The following is a 26,929-nucleotide window of genomic DNA, read 5'->3' on the forward strand; positions in this document are numbered from 1 at the left end:
TGGCCGTAATGTGCTGGCTTTGTAAACTTCACCTTAATAAAGTTGTGTGTGTGGTGTTGTCAGAGATAGAGTTCAAAACTGTAAGTTACTCTAGTATAATCTGGATCACTAACACTATGTACATGTTCAAGTTGAGAAATACCTTTACTTATGCATAGCTTTATAATATGTTACTTGATTAACGATTTTTAAACAAAAACAAGTGGGGGATTGTTGGAGTAAATATGATTTCATTTAAATATTATAAAAATATTTATATTTTGGTTTATTACAAATATTAAATATAAAACGTAAATAGTAATTAACCTTATAAATTTATTATTAACCTATGATTTGACAATTGATTTATTTCCACAAAAAGAAACGTGAGAAAGCTTCTCATCTTAAAGATGAGACTCCTTCTCTGAAGATAAAGATCAAGTCCATGTACTTAATTTTGTTCCGTTGTTGATTCGTACGTTTTGATTTCTTCTGCTTTAATTCCTTGCGGTTTTCAAGCCCCTTAATTATATAGCACTGCAATGTCTATTTCATATATCTATATATATATATATATATATATATATATATATATATATATATTGATCCCTGTACAAAGAAAGGTGCAGGAAAAAGAAAACAACAATTTATATAATTTTCAAAACAAAAATTGAGTTCTGAAAGCAACGTATTGAAAGGGGTGTGAGTTCGAGGGTTCTTCCAGTGTGCATGGAAGAACCTCATCAGAAGAAGAAGGTTCCGAGCAGTTTTATCTTGGGGACGACGTGGTATTTGTGAACTGCTTGCACACTTTGGGCAGAGTCGCGAAACGTCTTAAAGTGAGCGACTTAGTCCGCGAATCATCCCAATAATCATTCACCACTCAAGGCTTCTACATATTTCGAGTAACTTCGTTCCTTTCTATTTCAATTTACAACAGTCGACAAGAATGGTTAAATTCTTGATAAATTAAATCGCAGCCTACAAGTGAATTTTCAAGTGAATATGCTCATAAGTTTCAGTATTCTATGTGTTCGGGCGAAGATTTCTCCGGAGAGGGCTCATTGGCTCTCAGCACAGCTCTATAAGGGATTGGCACTTTGGATGTGTAGTCGGGCTCTTGCTTGTTGATGTACTGCAAGAAGAAGATATAGTTAGTTTTGAAATGTGCCTTTGTAGGGCTTTAGGTGTAGGCCTTGAGGCTCGCAATCAAAACTAATTAAGTGCTAGGCGTGCCACTGTTATCTCAGAATAGCAGATGTAGAACAAGTGTGTTTAGTCGATTACTTGCGCCCCAAGTTACTCGGACTTCTTGTTATCAAAGCATTGTCGTGGATGGGTTAAGTCCACATTAAGTTCTTTTTCTTGCCTTGTGACTAAGGACTTTTATTTCATAGTCTTGTATATTCGAATGAGGGGAGTTCAGATCCCCTTAAGTCATCTACGATTCTTGATTGGTTTTAAATGAAGGCGTATTCCTTAAGGTGACCAGATCCAAGCACAAATGAAACTCTTAAAGTAGGGAGACAAATGGAAATGACTTGAATACATGTCTATTAACTTATAAAACAAACAAATAGCTTTGAGCAAGATTTCACCTTGTCGGGCAAGGTTGAACTTCTTGCAATCACTTCTCTTTTGAGATTACAGGGTTTATATGCTAAGAAGGGATGGATGGTAAACAAGTTTACACGAGGGCATCGATACTGCGCCACTAGGGGTGATAGCAAAGCTTCTAAACTAGAAAAAAAAAGGTTTTTGTGGGGAATGATCCTGAAATGGATTGAGATCTGGGCTAATTATAGCTTTTAGATGCAAATCTGGCTTAAGAGCAGAGTTTGTATGTTTGCTTGTTTGATTGGTTGAGTGTCCTTGTGTCACGTCCCGATCCCGACATACGTCCAAGATCGACACATGACGTCATCAAATACCCCTATCTCAACCTACCCTGCCTCCGAGATATGTATATAGCATAATTTAAGATCCAAATCTCATACAAATTTTTGTATATTTTATGGTTGCATCTAACTTCCTCGTTAGACTGCCTACGTACCCTCAATAGGGACCAAGCCATTCGTAGTTCATTGTTTCACTACAATCGAATATCCATCACATAAAACGTTTTGTCCCAACAATATACCACAATGCATATTATGCGATATATCAAAGAACAACGACAAAACACAACATATTTTCTAGCCATATTTATCAACAAGTCTAATCACAACAAATACAATGATATCCAACATAACAATTCCACATGACGATTAACATTTCCACTTCATCCATCACATAAATCATCATGTTTCACATATCACCACAAATCATAGTATGCAACATCTCAAAGAATGGTCAACGAAGCACAATGTTATTATCTAGCCACATTGGTCAACAAGTCTAATCATAATGGCAACTATCACAACCAACATCATTCACAATCACATCAATCAATATCGCATATCATAGACCAAAATGCAGGGCTAGAGCGACACAGTTTGGCCGAAGACTACATTTCTGAAAAGGGGATTTTGGACCATCCAACAAAATCAAGCACCAAGGGGGACTCCGGACCATCACTCAACGGAATCCAAATCAGGATACGATTCCGGACCATCACTCAACGAAATCGCGGAGTAGAAGGGATTCCAGACCATCACTCAACGGAATCCAAGCAGAACTCAGTTCCGAACCACTCAACAGAACTAAACGAAAGTCCAAGAAGCATAACTACGGCTCGAAGGAACAAGACATGATTCAAGTTAGTCAATTCACGAAGACTAAACGAAACGAAACAATATCGAGCAACAAATCCCCATCACAATGGGTAATCGGTCTATTACCAGACCATTTCAAATACACAAGTCAAATCACATTTCACTACATCATACCAATCACTATGTTTCCAACATTATATCTCAATCCATAGCTTGTAACATATCAAGGAATCACGAAACACAATATTAATATTTAATTACGTTAATCAATTAGTGAGATAGCATATCATTTCACGAATTTAATTAAAGAACTCTACATAATTCCCTACTTGGGTTATGAATAATAACATGGTAATTCTAATTTGTATTCACAAGATCCATTGTGGGTAATTCCTATTCACTCGAATCTAGGGTTCTAGACTAATCTTATGGGAATTAGCAAAAGTAAGGATTCCGGACCACTCAATGGAATCCAACAACATCGGGTTCCAGACCACTATCTTATCATACAAGCATAAAAGTTCTACATAAACTTCTCATAAGATTTTGGGTTCACATCATCATAAAAACAAGCATATACATCATACTAATCATGCATATCTAACCACATTTCATAAACGTTTCCAAGCTACAGTCGATTCACAATTAATAAACATAGATCGATGCTAAAACAATAAAGATAACAATTCAATAGAAAGTACATTTAATAAACAAGTATAACTCAATATGGTACCGCTAATACATATATCGAGACACGTCAACTGGAAACGACACGTCATCGTTATGAGCCAACTAAGCTCCATCAAGCCTCAACAACAAACTAGAGATAAGCGACACCCTAGAGTAGAGCACGGTGACTAGAATATCAACCGTCGATAAGGTAGGTCCATTAAGGTCAACAACCTAAGGTTATTCAATCCAGAAGATCCGCACATTAGATTTTCGATCTGGAAGTTCTCAAAGGTCCAACAACTGACAACTAGGGTGTTTACAAAATTATACAACGAACCAACGATCAGATTGTCATCAATCACACAAATAAGTGGCGATTCAATTTGATCACCACACCAAACAATTGAATTTCGGGAAACCAAGCTAGACATAGGTTCACAGGGTCACTAAAAGGTATTTGGTACTTAGACAACACTCGTGGACGTTCCCACGAACCGCCACAAGCGGGTTAGTCAAGGTGGAGGGTTTAGAACCCCCAAATTTTCAACATTAACCAAATAAGCTCAAACTTACGTGGTAGCTAGAGCTCAGCAAGGGAAACACTTTTCACAACTAGGCCGACGACAAATTCTAACCGGAAATCACCCAAAATCACCGGTGAAAACCGGATTTCTAAGGTTCTACACACCAAACTCTAAAATGAATACGAAAACATAAACTAAGCATACCAACTTGAAGATTATGAAGAGTAGATGGAGTTTCATACCTCACTTGAAGGAAATGGTTGCCGGAAACGCCGAAAAATCCACGGGACTTTGCTGCCTCGAATTGGAAAAATGGATAAGAAAATGGAAAATCTAACACTACAGAGTTGTTGGACTCATCAAAAAGAGCTTTCCATGGACACCAAGATCACCCAAAACGGAGATTGGATGGAGGAGATACAAGCGGGTCAAGTTTGTGGTTTTTATGGGTCGAAAACGCCCCAAAACGGGTAAAAAAAAATCAGACCCCTTTTTTTTTTTTTTTTTTTATAGAAAAACTCCCCTTTTTCTAATTGGTCCCTCCCTCATTTATTAAACTCCCTTAGCCTTTAACCCACATGTGAGAATTACATAATTCCCACAATCTATAGTTCACAACTTCAAACGTCTGTAACTATACCGTTATAACTCGGACTCGCAAACGGCTTTTGCCTATGCATTCGTGGCTTCGAGACCTATTCGAAAATATTACTTGTGATCTCAAAAGGTCAATGAATTTTTGATAATTATCTTCCAAACTTCAAACTTTGTAACTAATTTAATTAAAATCTAAATCCAAATAAATTAATATAATTTCTCAAAAATAATATAAAATCTCAATAATACAAATATGTAGATTATAATAATGAAATCCAGGAACGGGATTTCACACCTTGTCTCTGGGGCCTTTCATCTTTTTATAGGCAGATTAACCCGACTGCTGTAGCTTTGCTCTTGCCCGAAAGCAATTGAAGGGTAGTGACTCATCAGCTTTTTACTTGTATTGCAACTGAAAAAGTGTTTTTTGGCTGATTGTGAGTTAATCCCCATCGCTTGACTCTTTAAATCATAAGCACATGGCCTATGCATTAATGGGAAAACGTCAATTTGTCACTGGGCTTGATGCTGGGCTTCCGGCAAATCTTCCTTTAATTGGTGTTTTTGGGCTTCCACACATTTTGCAGCCCAAAGTTCAAATATTAACCCAAACACTATGCTGACGAAATTCATAGGCATTTGCGTTTGAATTTAGTTAGGAAAATTGGATGCATGTTTAACCAACCCTACAATGTTAATTCACTTTTACTCAGTTGTTAGATTGTTTATATGTGGCAACAATGTGGTTGGTAAGCATTATTCTAAAATCCCCGCCCAGACAGCCTCGATTAATCCTAGGCGTTTCAAAATTAAGTAAGAGTGTCTAGACCTGTCAAGTCACCCGTGTAGCCCGCCTAGTTACCTACCTAATCCTTTATTCTCACTTATACAGAAAATAGATAACTTTTATTTTGTATTTTATGTTTTCAATAAATTGTATGAGACTTGTTGAAACACTCATTACATGATTGTTCCACATGTTTTCAATATGTTCTAAAACATTATAATCTATATGTCATTTATTTTACAATTTATGTATCCCAATACAATTATATATATATATATATATATATATATATATTAAAATAAAAATAGACATTTATTTATTTGTTATATTAATAAATTTAATTAAAATTAAAAAAAAAACCATTTAGACGCCTATGCGTTAGCCCTTGCTGAGCACCAGCCTAGCACCCTTTAAAACCTTATTAATAAGTCCCTTATTTCTCACGCAAAATTACAATTGATCAACACACAAAGCGATCTTTAACATCGGAGATAAATTGGAAATATGCGTATCGCCATGATGTGCTCAAAGCTAGAGGGCCACAAACTCCCCAAAATCCTACAATGAAACCAAGAGCCACTGAAATATAAAGCCATGGAATTTCATTTCCATTGTCATGTTCATCTTCTATGTTCTTAGTTGCATTATCACTTGTATTCATCCCTTGGCATTTGTTTGGAAGCGGGGAACCGCAAAGTCCCGGGTTACCCTCATAGGCAGTGGCATCAAAGCCTTGGAGCTGTGTGCCTAACGGTACTTGTCCTTGGAGGTTATTGTATGCAACAGTAAATGTAGACAAGAAATGGAGATTTGATAGTGATGATGGGATTTCGCCTGATATACGGTTGCTGTTGAGTTCTAATCTCTCCAACTTTGTGAGGTTGGCTATTTGGTCTGGAATGTTGCCGGAGAAGTTGTTGATGCTTAGATCCAGTTGTTGAAGAAATTTCAATTGGCCAATCTCAAAAGGTATGTTGCCGCTTAAACTGTTGTTCCTGAGGGAGATTACTCTTGGCATGTTGGGCAGATACTTGTACTGTGAAGACAGCACAGTTGCATTATTATCGCGTTGAAAGTAGACGGGCAACTCAAGAGAACAATGGCCTGTTTCATTCGCAGCCTTTTGCGATACTAATGCTTGTAGTCTGCAAAGCTCCTTTGGAAATTCGCCCGAAATCAAGTTGTCATTCAACAACAAAAAGAAAAGATGCGGAAGAGTCCGCAACCAACCAGGTATTGTGCCAGTGAGTCTGTTAAAAGACAAATCCAGGGCTTCCAGTTTCCCGAGCTTTGAAATCCATGTAGGTATCTGCCCTGTCATATGACAACTATATAAACTGAAAACACATAGATTTTGTAACCCGGAATTGACAGTTATATCCCCATCTGGCATTTCTTCACCTTTAAAATTATGTGAAAGAATGAGCACCTTGAGACTTTTGAAACTTATCAATATCTTCATTGCCCCCGTGACATTGGTGAGTCTGTTATGAGAAAGTGCGAGGAAGGTCAAGTTTTTCAATTGAAGAATCTCAGGTTGGATTTGGCCCTTGAAATCATTCATAGACAATCGAAGTGCTTTGAGGGACTTGCATGAGTAGAGGCTTATTGGCCAGGTACCAGTGAGATTATTACTTATACAATCTAGTTTAGTAAGGTGAGTAAGTTTAGAGAAATCGAGTGCAGAGATATTCCCACTAAAACGGTTGAATCCCAGATTTATTTCAACAAGGTTTGTGCAATTCATCAAAGATGGGGGCAGATGACCTTGGAGATTGTTGTATTGAAGGCGCATGAGCTTTAATTTGGAGAGCTTCCCAACATTCTCACTGATGGGTCCGACAAGCCCATTGATGGATAATGAAATTTCTTGAAGTGCCTGAGCATTGTAGATATCAGTAGGAAGGGACCCTGAGAGAGTATTGTCGTGAGCACGAAAGACCTCCAACTCGGAACAATTTCCTAGTCCGGGAGGAATTGGGCCACTGAAATTATTGTGGGAGAAATCCAAGACTCTAAGCGAGGAGGAACGAAGACAGATAGAGGAAGGTATTTGGCCTATAAAATGATTATTGCTCACATTCAAACTGCTCAAATTCCAGGCATGCTGGAGGAATGAAGAAGGAATTGAAGCATTGAATTGATTGTTCGACAAATCCACTATTTGAATGTAACTAGATGACAGAAACAAAGGTAATTCTCCGGAGAGAAGGTTATCGATCAAATCAAGGATTTCGAGGCGACTGAAGGACAAGAAGAGTCCAGCTTCCAAAGGGCCGGAAAGCAGATTGTGGGAGAGATTGAGGTGTGAAAGATGCGTGAGGCTTCCAAGGGAGCGAGAAATGCTTCCTTGGAGCCACTTAGAGGGCAACGAAACATGTGTTACCCTACCATCGGCATCACAAGCGATGCCTTCCCAGTGACAACAATCACTGGAAGACCAATTTAAACCAGAAGAAGATATATCAAAAGATGACAAAAGAGAGTTGTGATCTGCCTCCTTGCAAGCATGGTTTGTAGAAATGAAAGTAGACAACACAAAAAACAGGAATAGGACTCCATACGGTATTACGCAACTAGCTTCCGGCATGATGTTTTTCGCTATGGCTGTACTGGAATTATATTGCTCACGTCGTTTCGGGTGTACAGATACACTCCTTTGTTTGGAGCAACGGAGGTTGAAATTGACAAAGGGAAAGAAGGTAATTAGGTGACGGTTCGAATTCTTGTGCGCAATGTTTTGAGTTGTGAAGTCTCTGCTTTCCACTTATATAGAGAAGAAACAAACCTGCATAACGTGGGACGTCACTAATGGAGGGTCTAATCACGGGTTGGCAACTTGGCGGCAACAGATTAGAAGGTTTACATTGACTTTGGCGTCGTGCTTTTTGAAAGAGCTAAAACAAATTTTAGTTTTGAAAATGATTGTTTGGAATTTTTTTTTTTTTAAATATCAGTTTTTTGAGATTTGACAGGAGAAATGATTACCTTTTTTAGTAATGAAGATATATTAATCATATACTGATGACTAAAAAATAGAGTTATGAACTAATAGATGAATGTTTATATAGTTAATGTCGAAAGGGTTTTTCCTTAATAATCAAATGTACATGAGTACAAGATTTATACACGAGTTTTTTCCCATCACCATCCTATACTAATGACAACATAAATTACAAATAAATTACATAATGGAAAGTGGTTACAAAGAACTTATAACAAAATAAAATACAAATAAATTGCACAACGGAAAGTGGTTAAACGATCACATTCAATAGATGATTAAGATGGTAACTCCCTAACACTTCCCCGCAAACTTGACGCCGGTGAGTAGACAAGTTTGGAAATTAGCCGATGAAACCGATCCAAACGAAGACCCTTGGTGAAGACGTCCGCAAGTTGCTGTGTGGAAGGAATAAACTGAACGTGATGACTGGCAGTTGCAACTCGTTCTTGAACAAATTGATAATATGTTTGGTTCGAGAATGAAAAAGGGGATTGGCTGCCATCTAAGTGGCAGAAAGATTGTCACAATTAAGAATAATCGGTATAGAAAGATGAAACTGAATTTCTCGTAAAAGGCCTTAGATCCAAACAGTGTCAACACAAACATATGCAAGGGCACGATATTCGGTCTCATCACTAGAGCGGGAGATTGTATGTTGTTTCTTAGCACTCCAAGAAATGAGGTTAGGACCCAAGAAAACATAGTAGCCGGTAGTGGATCGACGAGTGTTTGGACACCCTGCCCAATTGGCGTCCGAGTAAGCAACGAGGAGAGATGAATCCGTAGAACGTTGAAGTAATAAACCATGACCAAGTGCATCTTTCAGGTAACGAAGAATATGTTTGACAACCTCAAAATGTGCATCACTAGGAGAACTCATGAACTACGAAACATGTTGAACGACATAGGCTATGTTTGGACAAGTAATCATGAGATATTGAAGAGCACCGAAAAGTTGTCGATAAGGTGTAGGATTAGCAAGAGGCTTGCCATCAGTGCGAGAAGTAGAAGTCCGAGAGGCCATCGGAGTCGAAATTGGCTTGCATTCCAGAAGATTACTTTTCTTGAGAAGGTCAATAGTATATTTATTTTGAGTGAGGCTAACTGATTCAGACAAATGAGACACTTCAATACCAAGGAAACAATTCAGGGTGCCCAAGTCTTTAACCTCAAATTCCACACCAAGAGTGCGAATAAAAGCGGAAATATGGGACAAATAACTAGCCGTGAGCACAATGTCGTCAATATGTAGCAGCAGAATCATTATTTCAGGACCATCACGGTACACAAACATGGGGAAATTAGAGCGACTTTGTACAAAACCTATTTCGACATAACCTCGAGACACCATCAAACTGTAGACCCAGACATTTGTTTGCCAAAAATTTCAACAGAAAACCTATTTCAACATAACCTAGAGATGCCATAGAGGGTTAACATGTTAAAATACTTTTGATGCAACCATATGCCATGACTGTTGGATAATTTAGGGAAAATTGATCATCATTATTGAGAAACTACTTGAGCATAACATATTAAGGGAATTAAGTAGAATTGGATGCCCTAGGTCTCATTTTCGTATGTTTTGAATCTATTATTTCTATGCATTTTATTTTCAAGTTTTGTTTTATTTCAGTTTAATTCAAATATCATATCTTTTATGTTAAAGCTTCTCCATTATATTAGTTTCAATTTAGTTAGTAAAAATTTTAGAATTGATTCGATTTTTGTGGAACGATATCCGTGCTTATATGCTATACTATCATATGATTCGTATATTTGCGAGCACTAAAATCCGAGACATAATGAGGTTAGTTTTGGTTGTCTAATTTTCACAACAAAAAGCTAAAAACACTTTTGCCATAAAATATGGTTGTTTGATAAAGTGCTTCGAGTAGAAAGTGTTATGAACTAACAGATGAATAATTATATATTAAAAATAAGAAGTATAAGAACGTATTACAAGGTTTAAATTGAATTTGGGTTCGTGCTTTTGGAAAGGCTAAAACCACTTTTGTCGTAAAAAAATGGTTGTTAAAAGTGCTTCAAGGAGAAAGTGTTATGAACTAACAGATGAATAATTATATAGTTAAAATTAAGAAGATAAGAACGTATTAGAAGGTTTACATTGATTTTGGGTTCGTGCTTTTGGAAAAGTTAAAAACACTTTTGTTGTAAAAAATGGTTGTTTGATAAAAATGCTTAGAGTAGAAAGCGTTATGAACTAACAAATGACTAATTATATGGTTAAAATTTTAAGTGTTACGTGAAAGGGACTTATAAGTCAAGGTTATGTGATCGATTTTTCCTCTCTAATTTTTTTTATCTCAATTACATGTCTCAAACATTTTCGTTCTGCATAATATTTTTTTAAGGATGATGAAACGCAACTTGAAAATAGACAGTTTGGATAATTGAAGTTCGATGTGAAATGGGGCCCCGAACTAGTCCCCATTTTTATAAAAAAAAAAAAAAATGGAGATCCCTTTGAATAAAGGGCATGTTTATATAAAACAGAAGAAACATGCATGTCTCTTTAGTCCCATCTCCAAATGCATAAAACGCTTCAGATTCCTATTCTTCTTTATCCAAGTCAAGCTGATCCAACTTAATTCAATCCTAGCTAAAAAGGTGAACACAAACGGAGACAGAGTCTCTCAGGCTAAAAAGGTTAACACAAAGCGCTTCATATTGCATTAGACCCTCAATTAAACAAAAAAACAAAAACAAAAAAAACCGGGGCAAAACCTATTTCGACATAACCTCGAGATGCCATAGAGGGTTAACATGTTAAGATACTTTTGATGCAACCATATGCCATGACTGTTGGATAATTTAGGGAAAATTGATCATCATTATTGGGAAACTAGTTTAGCATAACATATTAAGGGAATTAAGTAGAATTGGTTATGGTGAATTTGGATGCCCTAGGTCTTATTTTCTTATGTTTTGAAACTGTTATTTCTATGCATTTTATTTTCAAGCTTTGTTTTATTTCAGTTTAATTCAAATATCATATCTTTTCCATTAAAGCTTCTCCATTATATTAGTTTCTATTTAGTTATTAAGAATTTTAGAATCAATTCGATCTTTGTGGAACGATATCCGTGCTTATATGATATACTATCATATGATTCGTATATTTGCGAGCACTAAAATCTGAGACATAATGAGGTTAATTTTGGTTATCTAATTTTCACAACAAAAAGCTAAAAACACTTTTGCCATAAAATATGGTTGTTTGATAAAAGTGCTTCGAGTAGAAAGTGTTATGAACTAACAGATGAATAATTATATAGTTAAAAATAAGAAGTATAAGAACGTATTACAAGGTTTAAATTGAATTTGGGTTCGTGCTTTCGGAAAGGCTAAAAACACTTTTGTCGTAAATAATGGTTGTTTGATAAAAGTGCTTCAAGGATAAAGTGTTATTAACTAACAGATGAATAATTATATAGTTAAAAATAAGAAGATAAGAACGCATTAGAAGGTTTACATTGAATTTCGGTTCGTGCTTTTGGAAAAGTTAAAAACACTGTTGTTGTAAAAAATGGTTGTTTGATAAAAATGCTTCGAGTAGAAAGCGTTATGAACTAACAAATGACTAATTATATGGTTAAAAATACAAGTGCATACGTGAAAGGGACTTATAAGTCAAGGTTACGTGCTCGATTTTATCTCTCTAAACGCCGTTTGAATAAAAAGAAATGGCACAATTACGTGCAATAATTATTTAATGTAGAATGGTGTAGACCTACCATGCATGACTTATTACACTACTACGTATTTTCTGTATTTTTTTTCTTGAGAAATGCTAAATGACTCTTTCAAAAGTAGAAATCTTCATTGACTATATGTCACTTCATGTTTTTTGCATAATGTTTTATAATGATGGCACAGATATTGACGTTAAACTATGAGATGACAGAGAGAGTTCCTTAGCATTTCTCTTTTTATTTATTTTTTTTCTTTTTGTCTTTTTGCTTTGAAATTTCAATGATATAACAATTAACACGAAGAATGCTACAATTTTGCAGATGGACACATGGCCACTTATCTAAGTTGATTCTCAATGGCTTAATTAAGTCATGAGCAAGGGAAACCAATGGAGCATTTTGTTTTCTTTTTAGTTGGGTAAGACCAACGGTCCAAACTCTTTATTTATTTAGTCTTCATTTATAAATTATTTTTGCAAAAAGATCAATTCGAAATTATTTACTCATTTGAATGTCGTGAAGAAATTTCAATATTTTTTAGAACATAGTGTTCGTTAATTTTTTTGAACTCAATTACATGTCTCAAACATTTCCGTTCTACATAATATTTTTTAGGGATGAAGAAACGCAACTTGAAAATAGACAGTTTGGATAGTTGAAGTTCGATGTGAAATATGGGCCCATACTAGTCCCCATTTTTATATAAAAACAAAAAACAAAAATGGAGATCCTTTTGAATAAAGGGCATGTTTATATAAAACAGAAGAAACACGCATGTCTCTTTAGTCCCATCTCCAAATGCATAAAACGATTCATATTCCTATTCTTCTTTATCCAAGTCAAGCTAATCCAGCTTATTCCAATCCTAGCTAAAAAGGTGAACACAAGCAGAGCCAGAGTGTCACATCCTGGCTCGGGCCTCCACCACATCCTGGGCTCGACTCTGCCGTAGCACGATATTGACTGCTTTTGACCTCGACCACACCCTCACGGTTTTGTTTCTGGGAACTCATGCGATCAAAACTTCCCAATAGGTCACCCATCCTGGGAATGATCTGGCACATTCTCGCTTAACTTCGGAGTTCCTACAGAATCCGAAGCCAGTAAGCTCTCAAAAAGCCTCGTGCTAAGTAGAGATAAGAATATACATATAAAGCTTACAGAATCGACTCCTTTGGACGATGTGGGATGTTACACAGTTTCTCAGACTGAAAATGTGAACATAAAGCGTTTCATATTGCATTAGACCCTCATTTAAAATAAATAAATAAATAAATAAAGCCCCGGACAAAACCTCTTTCGACATAACCTCGAGACACCATCAAACTGTAGACCCAGACATTTGTTTGCCAAAAATTTCAACAGAAAAAAGTGTTACGTGTGTGGATGCAAATTTCTTCATCCTCGATCTTGGACGATTTTGCACCTACAAAACAATTAACACCTTAGGTTAAGGCCAAGAGCCTCACGCGCCCACGATGAATGGGGGGGCTTTGGCCGAAGAACCTCCGATGCCAAAGTTAGAATTTAGAGAGAAATAGTGTTTAGAGAATTTTGGGATTTTTGCCAAAGTGTTGGAATTAGCTTTTTGGTGAGAATGTGAGTATATTTATAGGGATAGGAGGTGGCTAGGGTTTTTAGGTTTAATTTAGGTTTAATTAGCCAATTTATTTGGCTATTAAACATAAGATGAATGTTTTGGTGGTTTTTGAATTTATTGGGTAATAAAAAGGAAGAAATGGTGAAAAAGGTAGAAAAAGTGATGGATTAGGTTTTGAAATGGGGATAGCCGGCCATGTGGTGTTTTAGGGTTGAATTGGATGTATTTTGTAGTTATTTGGATATAATGGATGGTTTAATTGACAATTAATGGGTTAATTAGACAATAAACCCATTAATTAGCCAATTAATATAATTTAAAAGGAATGTGTTTGGGAATTACCTTGTAGAAAGGATTTGATGAGATGGACTTTGAATTGTTATCTATTTTGGGCACTTCTGTCTTGGTTAAAAGAGGGTTGCCCGCTGCTTGCGCGTAGGAACCTCGTTGTACTGCAAGGGTATTTTTGTCATTTTTGTCCAAAAATCCACGTGTCGCCCTGTGAATATTTTTGGCTCCACAAATGCCCCCACACCTGTTGGGCTGCTCGCAGAAAATAGCAGCAGGTGTAGAGATCTTCTTGCTTTAGGAAACTTAGGAATGCTTCCTATTTTGATGTAGATTCTCTCTTTAATAGGAAATTAGATCCTTCTAGGAAAGGGAAATAAATTTCTCTCAAAGCCTATTTAAATCGACCTTAAGTGGGTTATTAAATCAACTTTGGAGAGCGATTTATTCTACCCTACAAGAGAGAGATAGCTTAGAGGATATTTGTTCCCCCTCATCTAGCAATCTTCTATATCTTGCCCGTGCAAAGGACCGTCTTTCGTTGATTTCTTCGTCTTCTTCGTGGATAGTGCTACCGCAGGGCAGCCGTCGGGGTGGTGCGACACGTCGGCTGGCATGGGCCAGGAGTCGACTCGGCATGGGCCGATGAGGTATTGTGGCAGGGACCACTGCTTTAAGCTGCTCGACTTGGCTAGAACCAAGGGCAGCTTGTGTGGCTGGGACCTCGGATTGTGGCACTGGGGTGCAGTGTTAGGCAAGTCACATGGCTCATGTCTTTTTAGGCTTTTGGACATGACTTGAGCTAGGCTGGTGATTGAGAGAAATGAAGAGGTTGCGAACCTCATGAACTGCTGGAATGTTGGGTTGAACTTCCCTGCTAGGTACCACGAATGACGTTGGCTACTTTAACTCTTTTCGTCAGGAGAAACGTGGGCTGTTCCCAAAAGATGAGGGGAATAGGATTAAAGCGGATGCACTGGCTCGTCCAATCACTGTTGTGGATCCTGCTGCAAGTGAAGGTGGGAAAATGGATCTTCTCTGATTGCTCAAGAGATGCCGACTGAGAAAAAAACCAAAGACTTCTTTCGCTGCTCATAAGGGCCCGCTTGCTACCAAGAGGTATGTGATTGACATGACTTCTTCCAATGGGAAGAAATGTAAGGCTGCTAGATCTGAGCATGTGGCGTCTTCCATGTTGAGAATGGCTAGTACAATTGTGGATAAGATTACTCAGTGTAAAGGTTTTATCATGCCCCCAGTGCCGAAGTCTGTACCAGGACGTTCTTTGGGAGCCAAGTCTGGTTCACCTTTGTAGAGACTTGCTATTATGAAGAGTGGTAAGGTGGACTCTGCTGCTAAAGTGGCGCCAAAGCCTGCTCCCTTTGTTGCTGAGATTGATTCGCCTCAGATTCAAGATCTTAAGCTTGCAATTTCTGAGCTTCGTTTCGCTACTTATGCTAAGAAGAGAGTGGATGAGCTGCAGCGCGTCTGTGTTAGTCTGCTTAAGAAGAATGAGCAACTGAAGGGTGAGAATGATGGGCTTGAGGTTTTAAGACCTTCTCTATTTCTCCGGAAGACTTGCTTGCTTTTACTTTTAAGGCTTCCATTGGTGAAGTAGTTGAAGAAGTTAGTGCCCAGACTGGGCAGCCAGGGGTGAAGCGTCGGATGATGCCGCTACTAAGAGCGTTACGGCTATTGAAGGTGTGGCGACCGAGTAGTCGTGGGATATCCAAGCTGCTGTAGTGTAGTATTTTAGATAGCCTTTAGGATTTTCTTTGTTTTTCCTTGTAGCTTTTGTTTTGCTTGAACTCATTTGGCCCTTGCTAGTTGTTTATAAACATGTTTTCCTTCGTTTTTCTTCATCTTCACTTCTTTTGTTCATGCCCTAACCTTTAGACTTTATAGACCAGTGGCAGGCATGCTACTTTTTTATAAGCAGACAAACTCGCGTAGCCTATGCAGCCGTAGGTGTTGGTGTAGAACTTTGCAAAGTTGTTAGCCATAGGGTTGGCAGCCGGATGCCTTACTTACAGAAGCAGACAAGTCTGCGTAACCACTTGGCTGTTAACCTTGACTTTCTTCAATTCCGTAGGTTGCGTAACAAGTATCACAACACTTTAGGACTTGGTGTAGGTTGTTCCGCGCTTGGCAGAGGTGAAGCTTATCGACTACGTAGCATGTCGGCAGTGGATAAAACTTCGTATATGCGCGCTAGCTTGTTTAACCTTTCACAAGAATGTGCGGTTGTATAAGTCTAGTGCGGCTTCACTGCTCGAAGGGCAAGCTGTAGGCAGTCTTCCGGAATCCGTAGGCTACCTTAGTGCACTCGGTAGCAGCTTTAGGATTCCAGGGCAGCCGTCCATCGGATGTACTGCGTAATGTGCCCTATCCGTCTCTAGGGCCCGGTTTCCCACAGATTAGGCCAAGAGACCCAAAATCCTTCAGTTAGCTAAGCCTTGAAAAAAGACCATTGCGGCTACTTCTAGGAATCCCGGCGCAAGCCATCGTGCATCTAGTTATACTAGGGCAGCCAGGCTCATCCACGTCTGGATATTCGGAGTGTAAAGTTTATCCTCTCGTCTTGGAGAGCTGACCCATATGGGTGTCGGAGAATTGGTTTACCCTCTCGCACTGGAGAGCATGGTTGGTCCCTCGGGGGGCGCAATTCCTGCGATGAGTCCCTAAGAAGGGCGCAGTCTTCTTTTGAAGTGCAGGAATGATTAGTTGTTGTAAGCATGCAGCCAAGCCAAGTTGTGATTACTTCTAAATTCCTCATTGAAAAACGAGTGAAACGAACGAGAACTTTAGCTGTAAGGTAGGAACTGCATAACAACTGGATAGTCTTCAGCTTGTGAGGTGGTGCCCATCGAGCTTATTGAGTCTTCGGGTTTTGATGTAGCGGGAGGTCACACATGGTACTTTTTCAGATTGTAGGCCATCCATTTCTTTTCAATCTTTTTGCTGCTTCATGGTGGTGAGGGTGTAATTACTCTTGCCCCCTACTCTGCTGATCTTGTACGGACCTTCCCAGATGGGATCCATCTTTTTGGAGCCTTCTCTGCCGGCAGTGATGAAGGCTTTTCTGCATCGTCGACATGCAAATGCCAGAAGTTTCCATCGGGTGGAGTAAGCGCAGCTAGAGTGTGCTCGGCTACTTCTGAGGCATCGTTGGGCCGCTCTGTTGCGTCACCTAGGCTCGGCGTGAAGACGCAGTAGGGAGATGTGGAGATGGGGCCATGTCATACGCAACAGGAGATGCTCAACTGCCGGTATTGGGCCACTCTAGAGTTGAATCATTGAGCAAGGGTCGGCTAGGGCCGTGTGATACGCAGCAAGAAATGGTACTCAACTGCCTGTACATGTTGCTCCTATGTAGAATCTTTTAGGGTGACGAGGACAAAACTTGCTTTCGAGTGTGTCCTTCTAGTGTTGCGTTCGTCAGAAAACTTTACATCCGCAGGGTCTACGCCTTTATCGTCGCGCATCTGGATTGGGCAGAATAGTACGTCATTAGGATGATTGCATGCGTTTGAAAGTAAAACTTGTGCTTCTGGGTTGCAACAACTATCGCCAAAGTTAGCTTTTGAATTTTTAATAACATCGAGGAAAGCTTTTGAACTGTAGAATACAGGTAGTCGGGCCCCCAGCTCTTCTCGCATGATGGTAGAGCTTATTGCTACTTTAGATACCGTCAAACATGCGAATAAGTCCTCCGCTGCTTCTAGGGAGGTGATGTCGGGTACTTCTTCAAGTCCTTGAATATGCATTGGCGAGCTTCATCCCAAAGTGCATGCTTCTCTGTTAAAGCAAAAGAGTCTGCCAGAGTTAGATCTTCTTTCATGATCAATTTTCCGAATAGCGAGTGGTCTGCTGGAAGTCATTTTTGGAAGGCTGCTCTAGCTATCGAGTCGTTGCATCCAACTATTTTTACCTCCTCTACTTTGAACCTCCTCACATAGTCGCGAAGCGACTCCTTTGGGTTCTTCTTGACGTCGAACAAATGGTCAGACTTCTTTTTGATCGAGCGATAGGATGAATATTCTTTGGTGAAAACCAAAGAAAGTTCGTAGAAATTCCGGATGGATTGTGGCGGCAGGGTGTAGAACCAATCTTGCGCCTCGCCTTGTAGAGTGGTGGCGAATATCTTGCACATGAGATCATCGTTGTTTCGATAAAGGATCATTGCACTTTGGTAACATTTTAAGTGTCTCTCTGGGTCTTCATCCCCTTTGAAAGATGTGAAATATGGCATGCTGAACTCGCGTGGAGGCTCTGCCTGCTCGATCTCCTCCATGAAGGGTGACCTGCTTATGTTGGTTATGTTCTGTCGTAGTGCCTCGTCGGTGACCTCGTTGCGTTGGAAATCATGTAATCGCTTGGTCAAGAGTCTCTCTACTTCTTCCTGAATTTGCCTTTGTTGAGGTAGCGGAGCTCTCGGCTGCCCCCAGTCGTGACTTGCTGGTCTAGGCTGCTCTTCCATGTGTTTGGCTCGTCTATGCTGCGGATGCAGTGCATGTGGTACGTTCCTAGTAGGCGAGCGAGTTCTTCGCAGGCTGCTGGTTGAACTTGAGCTGGATTGAGTGACTGCTTCTCTCCGTTCGTCGTGCTGCCTACTCTGATGTGAGGTGGAAGACGCTCCTTATGGGCTTAGCTGCGAATAGACACTTTGCCCGGAAGGTTGTTCATGTTGACTATCGGAGTATGACCCCAACCGTGAATGTATGCTCATCTATGGGCCTAGTCGAGAGTGCATGCTCCTTCGCGCTCTAAGACGGGAATGTACACTGCCTAAACGTTCGGCTCGTGGCTGGTCGAGTGGCTGCTTGCCGGGACGCTGCTGGAAATGTCCGTCTGCACGTTGGATCCCGATGCGTTGCAAAAGTTGATTCACCAAGGTTGTCTGTTGTGCAAGGGCACTCGTCAACTCTATGACTTGTCGAGACAAGTGTTGTTCGTCATTTGGATTGGAAGAGCTTGGAAGGAATGCGCCTCCTTGGGCAGTGGAAAAGTGGTAGACTCCGGGCGCGAGATTTGAGTTGGGAAATGTCAAATCCGCGAAAAAATATGGTGAGAATGCTCCCGGCTCGATAATAGGTCCAGATGGTTGAGATAGTCTTGGGCCGACTTGGGCTGCTTGGAAAGCCACGGGAGTAGTCTGGGCCTTAAGAGTGGGCTGCTCGTCGGGAGCAGGCTGGCTGGGTCACGAAAGCAGACTGCTTGGCAGGAGCAGGTTAGGCCGTGAGAGTGGGCTGCTCGACGGAAGCAGGCTGGACCACGGGAGTGGGCTGCTCGTCGGGGGCAGGCTGGGCCACAAGAGCAGGCTGCTTGGTAGGAGCAGGCTGGGCCACGGGAGTGGGCTGCTCGACGGAAGCAGGCTGCTCAACGCGCGGTGCATGTGAATGCGAGGCTTGGGCTTGGGTCCACGTAAACTTGGATGGCACGGCTTGGGTTGTGGTCTTGGTACCGTGAGCCTTGGATGGCACGGCTCGGGCCGTGGTGAAAGCTCCATGGACCTCGCCACAAATGGCTACCGAAGTAGCCACAAATGGCTACCGAAGTAGCCACCGCGGTGGTTCCCATGGTGGCCGTGATGAAGGCACCATGGACCTCGCCGTGGGTGGCTACCTAGGTAGCCACCACGGTGGTTCCCATGGTGGAAACTCGTGGTGGTGATGCCGCTCCCCTTATTGTCGCATTTTGCCTCACGGATCTCCGCACTCCCATTTCTTGAACACTAGAATTTTCACTTATGGAATTTTCTAAATTTCTAGCCATTATATTTTGCTTATACGTTTTATCAAAGAACCTTTGCAAGTAAAAAATTCTAATAATAAGAATGTATGAAAAATATTCAAATGGACTAGAAAATAAAGAAAAAACCTTTTTTGTGCGAGAGTCTTCTACGAATATGGATTTCAACTCTCAATGAAAGCACCAATTTGTGGATGCAAATTTCTTCCTCCTCGATCTTGGACGATTTTGCACCTACAAAACAATTAACACCTTAGGTTAAGGCCAAGAGCCTCACGCGCCCACGATGAATGGGGGGGCTTTGGCCGAAGAACCTCCGATGCCAAAGTTAGAATTTAGAGAGAAAGAGTGTTTAGAGAATTTTGGGATTTTTGCCAAAGTGTTGGAATTAGCTTTTTGGTGAGAATGGGAGTATATTTATAGGGATAGGAGGTGGCTAGGGTTTTTAGGTTTAATTTAGGTTTAATTAGCCAATTTATTTGGCTATTAAACATAAGATGAATGTTTTGGTGGTTTTTGAATTTATTGGGTAATAAAAAGGAAGAAATGGTGAAAAAGGTAGAAAAAGTGATGGATTAGGTTTTGAAATGGGGATAGCCGGCCATGTGGTGTTTTAGGGTTGAATTGGATGTATTTTGTAGTTATTTGGATATAATGGATGGTTTAATTGACAATTAATAGGTTAATTAGACAATAAACCCATTAATTAGCCAATTAACATAATTTAAAAGGAATGTGTTTGGGAATTACCTTGTAGAAAGGATTTGATGAGATGGACTTTGAATTGTTACCTATTTTGGGCACTTCTGTCTTGGTTAAAAGAGGGTTGCCCGCTGCTTGCGCGTAGGAACCTCGTTGTACTGCAAGGGTATTTTTGTCATTTTTGTCCAAAAATCCACGTGTCGCCCTATGAATATTTTTGGCTCCACAACGTGCATGCATGTGTTTGTAGACGATGAAGCCGCATTTACATGTTTCTTCCTTAATGTGCTATCTTACGCTCACAAGATAATTGCAATTTTAAACTTTCTGAAAAGAGATTGCACATGAACTGTTTGATGAAATTCCTGAACCGTTTTCTCTTTCGTTTTTTTTTCTTCTCCGGATTGCCAGATTGTTTTCATGTCTCAACAATGGCCAATTTCCAGGGTTAGGTGCCACTGTAACTCATTTCCTGAACTGCCTCCTCTTGCGCAAGTTGGAGCTCTGTGATTTTCGCCTTCTACTCGCATTGGGATTCGTTCAACAACTTCCAACTTTCAACCCGTGCAAACTAGAAGAAGTGAAAGCCCAACTCACACTAATTTTTTTGTTTTGGTTTTGGAAAACATACAAACCCTTCTCAATGATTCTGCATATACACAAGTTTTGGTGTGTAGTATCAAATTCAACCAGGACCCTTTTCTTAGTTTCAGTTTTCTTCTTAGCCAAACTGATTGCGCAAGTTTATGAAAATCGAGGAGATTTTCACGGATAGTTTGATTTGTTATGTGACAAACCTTTTTGTGGTTAAACATATATGATGTGTAGTCTTAGGCTTTAGTCACGTGTAAAATCATCTAATATGTCATGTTATCAAACTTTCATCGTGATTTCAACTGATGTTTGATAGTTTGGTCCATAATTTTGGTCTAAACAAAGAGAGAGAATAAATAAAAGAGCTTTTCAACTTACCGACCGATTAGGGAATGAACATCCTACTCTTAAATATAGATGATTGAGAAAAGTTTAGGTGTAACTCGGGATATTTAGGTGGGAAAATTTAAGGGTAACCGAGGAATATTATGTCTCTATTTCACTCATCATATGAATGGTGCCGAACCAAATAATACAAATCAAATACTGAACCAATACCTTTACGGACAGGATTCCGAAAACCGAACTGAACAAATGTATATATGAGACCGATACCCGTACCGAAGTGTTCGGTTTCAATCGGTTTCCGGTACCCAACTCGCTGGTATTTTCGGTTCGGTTTCGATAATGAAAGAGAATAAACTTGATAAATAAATTAAAAAAGTGTATAACACTCTTACCTTCTTCAAACCTTTCTCTGCATCAGATAGAGCTTGAATTGAACATTGTCCGGGAATTGGAAATATGCATATCTCCATGTCCTTTTGAGAAGCAAAGGGCAGCAGAATCCCAGGAACCCTACAACCTATTGGATAAGTAAATAATATGCCAGGTCATCATTGTACATGTGCAGAACATGTGCACATATAGAGTAGTATAAATAGTTACTTTCCTCTTGTATTTGGGAAGGTCCGTGTATAACAAAAACAGTTACAAAAATATATTGAGAGATTCTTCGGTTTCCTTCTTCTTTAAGCTTTCTTAGTCTGCATATTTCTTGATTTCTATGAAGCACTTCCTTGTAGTTAAGATGGTATCGAGAGCCGGTCTTGCTTGCGCAATGGGTCTGGTTTCTGGGTTTCGCTGCTTCAGTTGGTGATAAGGTGATATTGTTTCACAAATTCTCAAGAATTTTGCTTAGATCTGGAATTTTTTTTTAATTGAAGGCCAATGCCATAGTTTCTGTTGAATTGACGATTTATATGCTGTGTTCATGAAAGGCCGATGCCAATTTGTTGTGAATTTTGGGTTTTCTTGCTATAAGTGAATTGATTGAAGGCCGATGCCGAGTGATGAAGTTTGTTTGTGATTCTTGAAATTGTATAGTGATTGGTTGCTCTTGATTCTGTGTTCGAAGTTAATTTTGTACATCTTTCATCTGGGTTCTTTCCACCGACTCAAATTTCATCTGGGTTTTTCTGGGTTCTTCCATTATCTTTTGGTGTTTGTTACATTTGTTGATATTACAGTGAATTTGTTCTTCCAATCATGGTGAATCAAGTGAAAATTGAAGGTTTGCTGGGTATGCTTACGATCAAACTGAATGATGATAATTTTCTTAAATGGAGTTTTCAGTTTAGCTCTGTTTTGCATGGATATGATCTTCTTGATCATTTCACAGGTGATTCTATATGTCCTCCCAAGTTTGTTCTCACTCCTGAATTAGGAGTTACTACTGAGGTTAATGCGCTGCGTATAAGGACTGGGTTAAGATGGATATGGCATTGTTAAGCTTGTTGATTGCTACCCTTAGTGATGATGCAATTGAGCATGTGGTCGGCTGTAAGACGTCTCATGAGGCCTGGATTGCCTTACATGATCGATATATGTCTATTTCTAAAGCTAGTGTCAATCATCTAAAAGCTGAACTACATACTATGCAAAAAGGGGGGGATACTATTGATAAGTATCTACTAAGGTTGAAAGCACTAAAAGATCAATTACAAGCCTGGAGAGAAAGTGTCCGATAATGATCTTATTATTGCTGCACTCACAGGTCTACCTTCTGATTATGATACAATTAGAACTGTCCTGATATCGCCTTTGTTGTCAAAACTGTTTGTCAATATATGAGTGCACCTACTGATGTACATTTTGGAATGGTGAAAAGAATTCTGCGATTTCTCCAGGGCACAATTCATTGTGGTTTGACATACACTTCTGGAAGTCCTATGCAGTTAAAAGCCTACAGTGACTCTGATTGGGCTGCAAATTTGAATAATCGGCGTTCCATCACTGGTTATGTTGTTTATTTAGGAGATAATCCGATTTCGTGGCAGTCCAAGAAACAATCTTCTGTTTCTCGGAGTTCCACTGAGGCTGAATATCGTGCTTTGGCTCATACTACTGCAGACATTGCTTGGATCAGATTAATCCTTAAGGATTTACATGAATATTTGTTTTCTCCTCCAGTGATCTATTGTGATAACCAATATGCAATCGCTTTGAGTTTAAATCCAGTTCAACACTCTCGAATCAAGCACTTGGAAACGGATTTTCACTTTGTCCGTGAACGAGTTCACAAAGGTGACTTATCTGTTGAATAAGTGTGTACTAAAGCTCAGATTGCCGATGTGCTCACCAAAGGTCTTCATGGTCCCGATTTTCTTCGTCACTGTTTCAATCTTAAGCTTGGTTCTCCAAGCTAAGATTGAGGGGGGGTATTGGATAAGTAAATAATATGCCAGGTCATCATTGTACATGTGCAGAACATGTGCACATATAGAGTAGTATAAATAGTTACTTTCCTCTTGTATTTGGGAAGGTCGGTGTATAACAAAAATATATTGAGAGATTCTTCGGTTTCCTTCTTCTTTAAGCTTTCTTAGTTTGCATATTTCTTGATTTCTATGAAGCACTTCCTTGTAGTTAAGACAACCAAACCGAGCACAATGGATAACCCAACCCATAGACTTTGATCCTCATCGTCGTCCAAATCCTGGCTGTTCTTATCCTTCCCATTACTTGACAAGCACTCAATCGGAAGAGGGGCCGTAAAGTTTTGGATTCCCTTCGAATGCAGAGGCGTTGAAGCTTTGAAGCTGCGTGCCGGTCGGTATTGATCCTTTGAGACTATTGTACGAGACATTGAAAGATTTCAAGAAACTAAGGCCTGCCAATGACAATGGGATTTTTTCCGAAGAAATGGTTCATGGAAAGGTCTAATTCCTCCAAGTTCTTGAGGTTCGATATTTGCTCTGGGATTTTCGCCCAAAAAGTTTTTCATGTTAAGATCCAGCATTTGTAGGAGCTGCAGCTGGCCAATCTCAACGGAAATTTTCCCACTAATGCTGTTGTTTTTCACGTCGATCACGCGAGGAAAGTGAGGCAACTTGTACTGCAGAAATGTTGCGTTGGTCGAGATGTAGATAGGCAGTTCGAGAACTTCATCGTGTACTTGAGGAGCAGTTTCTTCGGATAACAAAGGAGGTGTACAGAGTTCCCTTGGAAATTCACACGAAATTCGATAGCCTCATGCTAAAACAAAGAGCCTCGGAAGAGCCCCCAACCAACTAGAAATCGACCGGGTGATTCTGTTAAAACTCAAATCAATACCCCTAGCTTCCTGAGCTTCGATAACCATTGAGGTATTTCGCCGTTGAGCTGACAGTTACTCAAATACAGCATTTGAAGATTTTGGAACCCGATGAAATTAGCTTTGCTTCATCACTTGGAATTTCTCTCCTAGATAAAAAGCACTGTTCTAAAATCCCCGCCCAGATCGCCCGATTGATCCTAGACCTGCCAAGTCACCAGCCTAGGTACCCACCTAGCCTGCTACTCTCACTTAGACAGAATATAGATAACTTTCACGTTGCATTTTATGTTTTTGATAAATTGTAAGAGACTTTTTGAAACACCCATTACATGATTGTTCCACATATTTTCAATATGTTCTAAAGCATTATAATCAATATGTCATTTATTTTGCAATTTATGTACTTCAATACAATTATATATATATATATATATATATATATATATATATATATATTCTAAAATAAAAATAGACATTTATTTATATGTTATATTAATAAATTTAATTAAAATTAAAAAAACAGCCTAGACGCCTATGCGCTAGGCCCCTGCTGAGCGCCCGCCTAGCACCTTTTAGATCCTCTTTAATAAGTCATTTATTTCTCATGAAAAAAAAAAATCACACTTGATAAGTACACGAAGCAATCTTTTAACACTGGAGAGAAATTGGAAATACGCGTATCGCCATGACGTGCTCAAAGCTAGAGGGCCACAAACTCCCCAAAATCCTACAATGAAACCAAGAGCCACTGAAATATAAAGCTATGGAATTTCATTCCCATTGTCATGTTCTTAGTTGCATTATCGCTTGTATTCATCTGTTGGCATTTGTTGGAAACGGGGAACCGTAAAGTCCCGGGTTGCCTTCATAGGTAGTGGCATCAAATCCTTGGAGCTGTGTACCTAACAATACTTGTCCTTGGAGGTTACTGTATGCAACACTAAATGAACCCAAGAAATGAAGACTTGATAATGAAGCTGGGATGCTGCCCGACAGATGGTTACTTGAGAGGTTTAAACTCTCCAAGTTTGTGAGCTTAGATACCTCGTCTGGAATGCTGCCATCGATGTTGTTGATGCTGAGATCCAGCAGATGAAGGTTTTGCAACCGCCCTATCTTAATGGGAACGTTGCCACTTAGACTGTTATTTCTGATGTAAATAGTTGGTGGAAAGTTAGACAGGTAGTTGTACTGCAGAGCTACGACAGATTTTTTCGTGTTCTTCCTATAGATAGGTAGTTCGACATCACCACTATCTGTTTGAGCATAAGGCTTCTCGGATACAAGAGCTTGTAGTGAGAAAAGCTCATTTGGAAGTCCCCCCGAAAGCGAGTTGTTTTCCAAGCATATGAAGAAAAGACTAAGAAGACTTCCCAACCAATGAGGTATTGATCCTGTGAGTTTGTTAGCAGACAAATCAAGGACTTCGAGTTTCTTGAGCTTTGACATCCACACCGAAATATGACCTCTAAGTTGGCAGTTCGATAAGCCAAGAAGGTGGATATTTTGAAACCCAGAACCAATCATTGCATCATCATCCGGCAGTTCTTCACCTAGAAAGCTATTTGGAAGTGCGACCACCCTGAGACTTTCCAAATACATCAATATATGTATAGTGCCGGTGACAATGGTGAGTTTGTTCCTACCAATCGAGAGGAAGGAAAGGTATTTCAACAAAACAATCTCGGGTTGTATTTGTTCCTCTAGATCATTACCGCTCAGGCAAACTGCTTTTAGAGACTTGCATGAGTAAAGGCTTTTTGGCATGACGCCGGAGAAGTAATTATTCAGGAGATCAAGTTTGATAAGTTGATCAAGTTTGGAAAATTTTAGCTCCGAGATATTTCCACCCAAACAGTTGAATCCAAGATTAAGTTCAATAAGGTTTGTGCAATTCATTAAAGATGGGGGCAGAGGACCTTCCAGACTGTTGAAATGAAGGAGCATGCGTTTTAATTTGGAGAGCTTCCCGATGTGGAGAGGAAGCGCGCGGCTTAAATGATTGAAGTAAATCACCCTAGGATTGTGAGGCTGGTGAGATTGACAATGTTGTCACTAATGCGACCGAAAAGCTGATTGGAAGGTAACGAAATTTCATAAAGAGCCTGAGCTTTGTAGAGATCACTAGGAAGAGTTCCATAGAGAGTATTGAAGCCCACACGAAAGATTTCCAATTTCGAACAGTTTCCTAGTCCAAGAGGAATTGAACCATTGAAATCGTTGTTGGAGAAATGGGTGACTCTAACCGGAGAGGAAGGAAGACAGATAGGGGTGTTGGAAAAATAAGTCTAATTGTTTTATTAAATCACATAGAAAATCAAGAAATAATTCATGCAAGTATATATCAAAGTAATGCATGCACATAAGTAACCAATGTTAAATGAACATGACATAATGGAT

General features: G+C 39.5%; 3 protein-coding genes across 3 annotated transcripts; all 3 read right to left on the minus strand.

The window, feature by feature from the left end:
- Positions 1-5,707: 5,707 nt before the first annotated feature.
- On the minus strand, positions 5,708-7,934 carry LOC126588655 (tyrosine-sulfated glycopeptide receptor 1-like). The gene has a single exon (XM_050253754.1). It carries the CDS (start codon positions 7,861-7,863, stop codon positions 5,734-5,736), a length of 2,130 nt encoding a protein of 709 aa, XP_050109711.1. The 5' UTR covers positions 7,864-7,934; the 3' UTR covers positions 5,708-5,733.
- A 923-nt stretch (positions 7,935-8,857) lies between these two features.
- On the minus strand, positions 8,858-9,631 carry LOC126588993 (uncharacterized mitochondrial protein AtMg00810-like). The gene is made up of 2 exons (XM_050254163.1): positions 9,386-9,631; positions 8,858-9,163 (listed from the first exon to the last, which is right to left on the minus strand). The coding sequence occupies exons 1-2, from the start codon at positions 9,629-9,631 to the stop codon at positions 8,858-8,860; spliced, it is 552 nt and encodes a 183-aa protein (XP_050110120.1).
- A 15,711-nt stretch (positions 9,632-25,342) lies between these two features.
- Positions 25,343-26,428, minus strand: LOC126588994 (receptor-like protein 2). The gene has a single exon (XM_050254164.1). It carries the CDS (start codon positions 26,426-26,428, stop codon positions 25,343-25,345), a length of 1,086 nt encoding a protein of 361 aa, XP_050110121.1.
- Positions 26,429-26,929: the final 501 nt, after the last annotated feature.

This window comes from Malus sylvestris, chromosome 11 (genome assembly GCF_916048215.2).
Source record: "Malus sylvestris chromosome 11, drMalSylv7.2, whole genome shotgun sequence".
In the NCBI taxonomy this organism is placed as follows: Eukaryota; Viridiplantae; Streptophyta; class Magnoliopsida; order Rosales; family Rosaceae; genus Malus; species Malus sylvestris.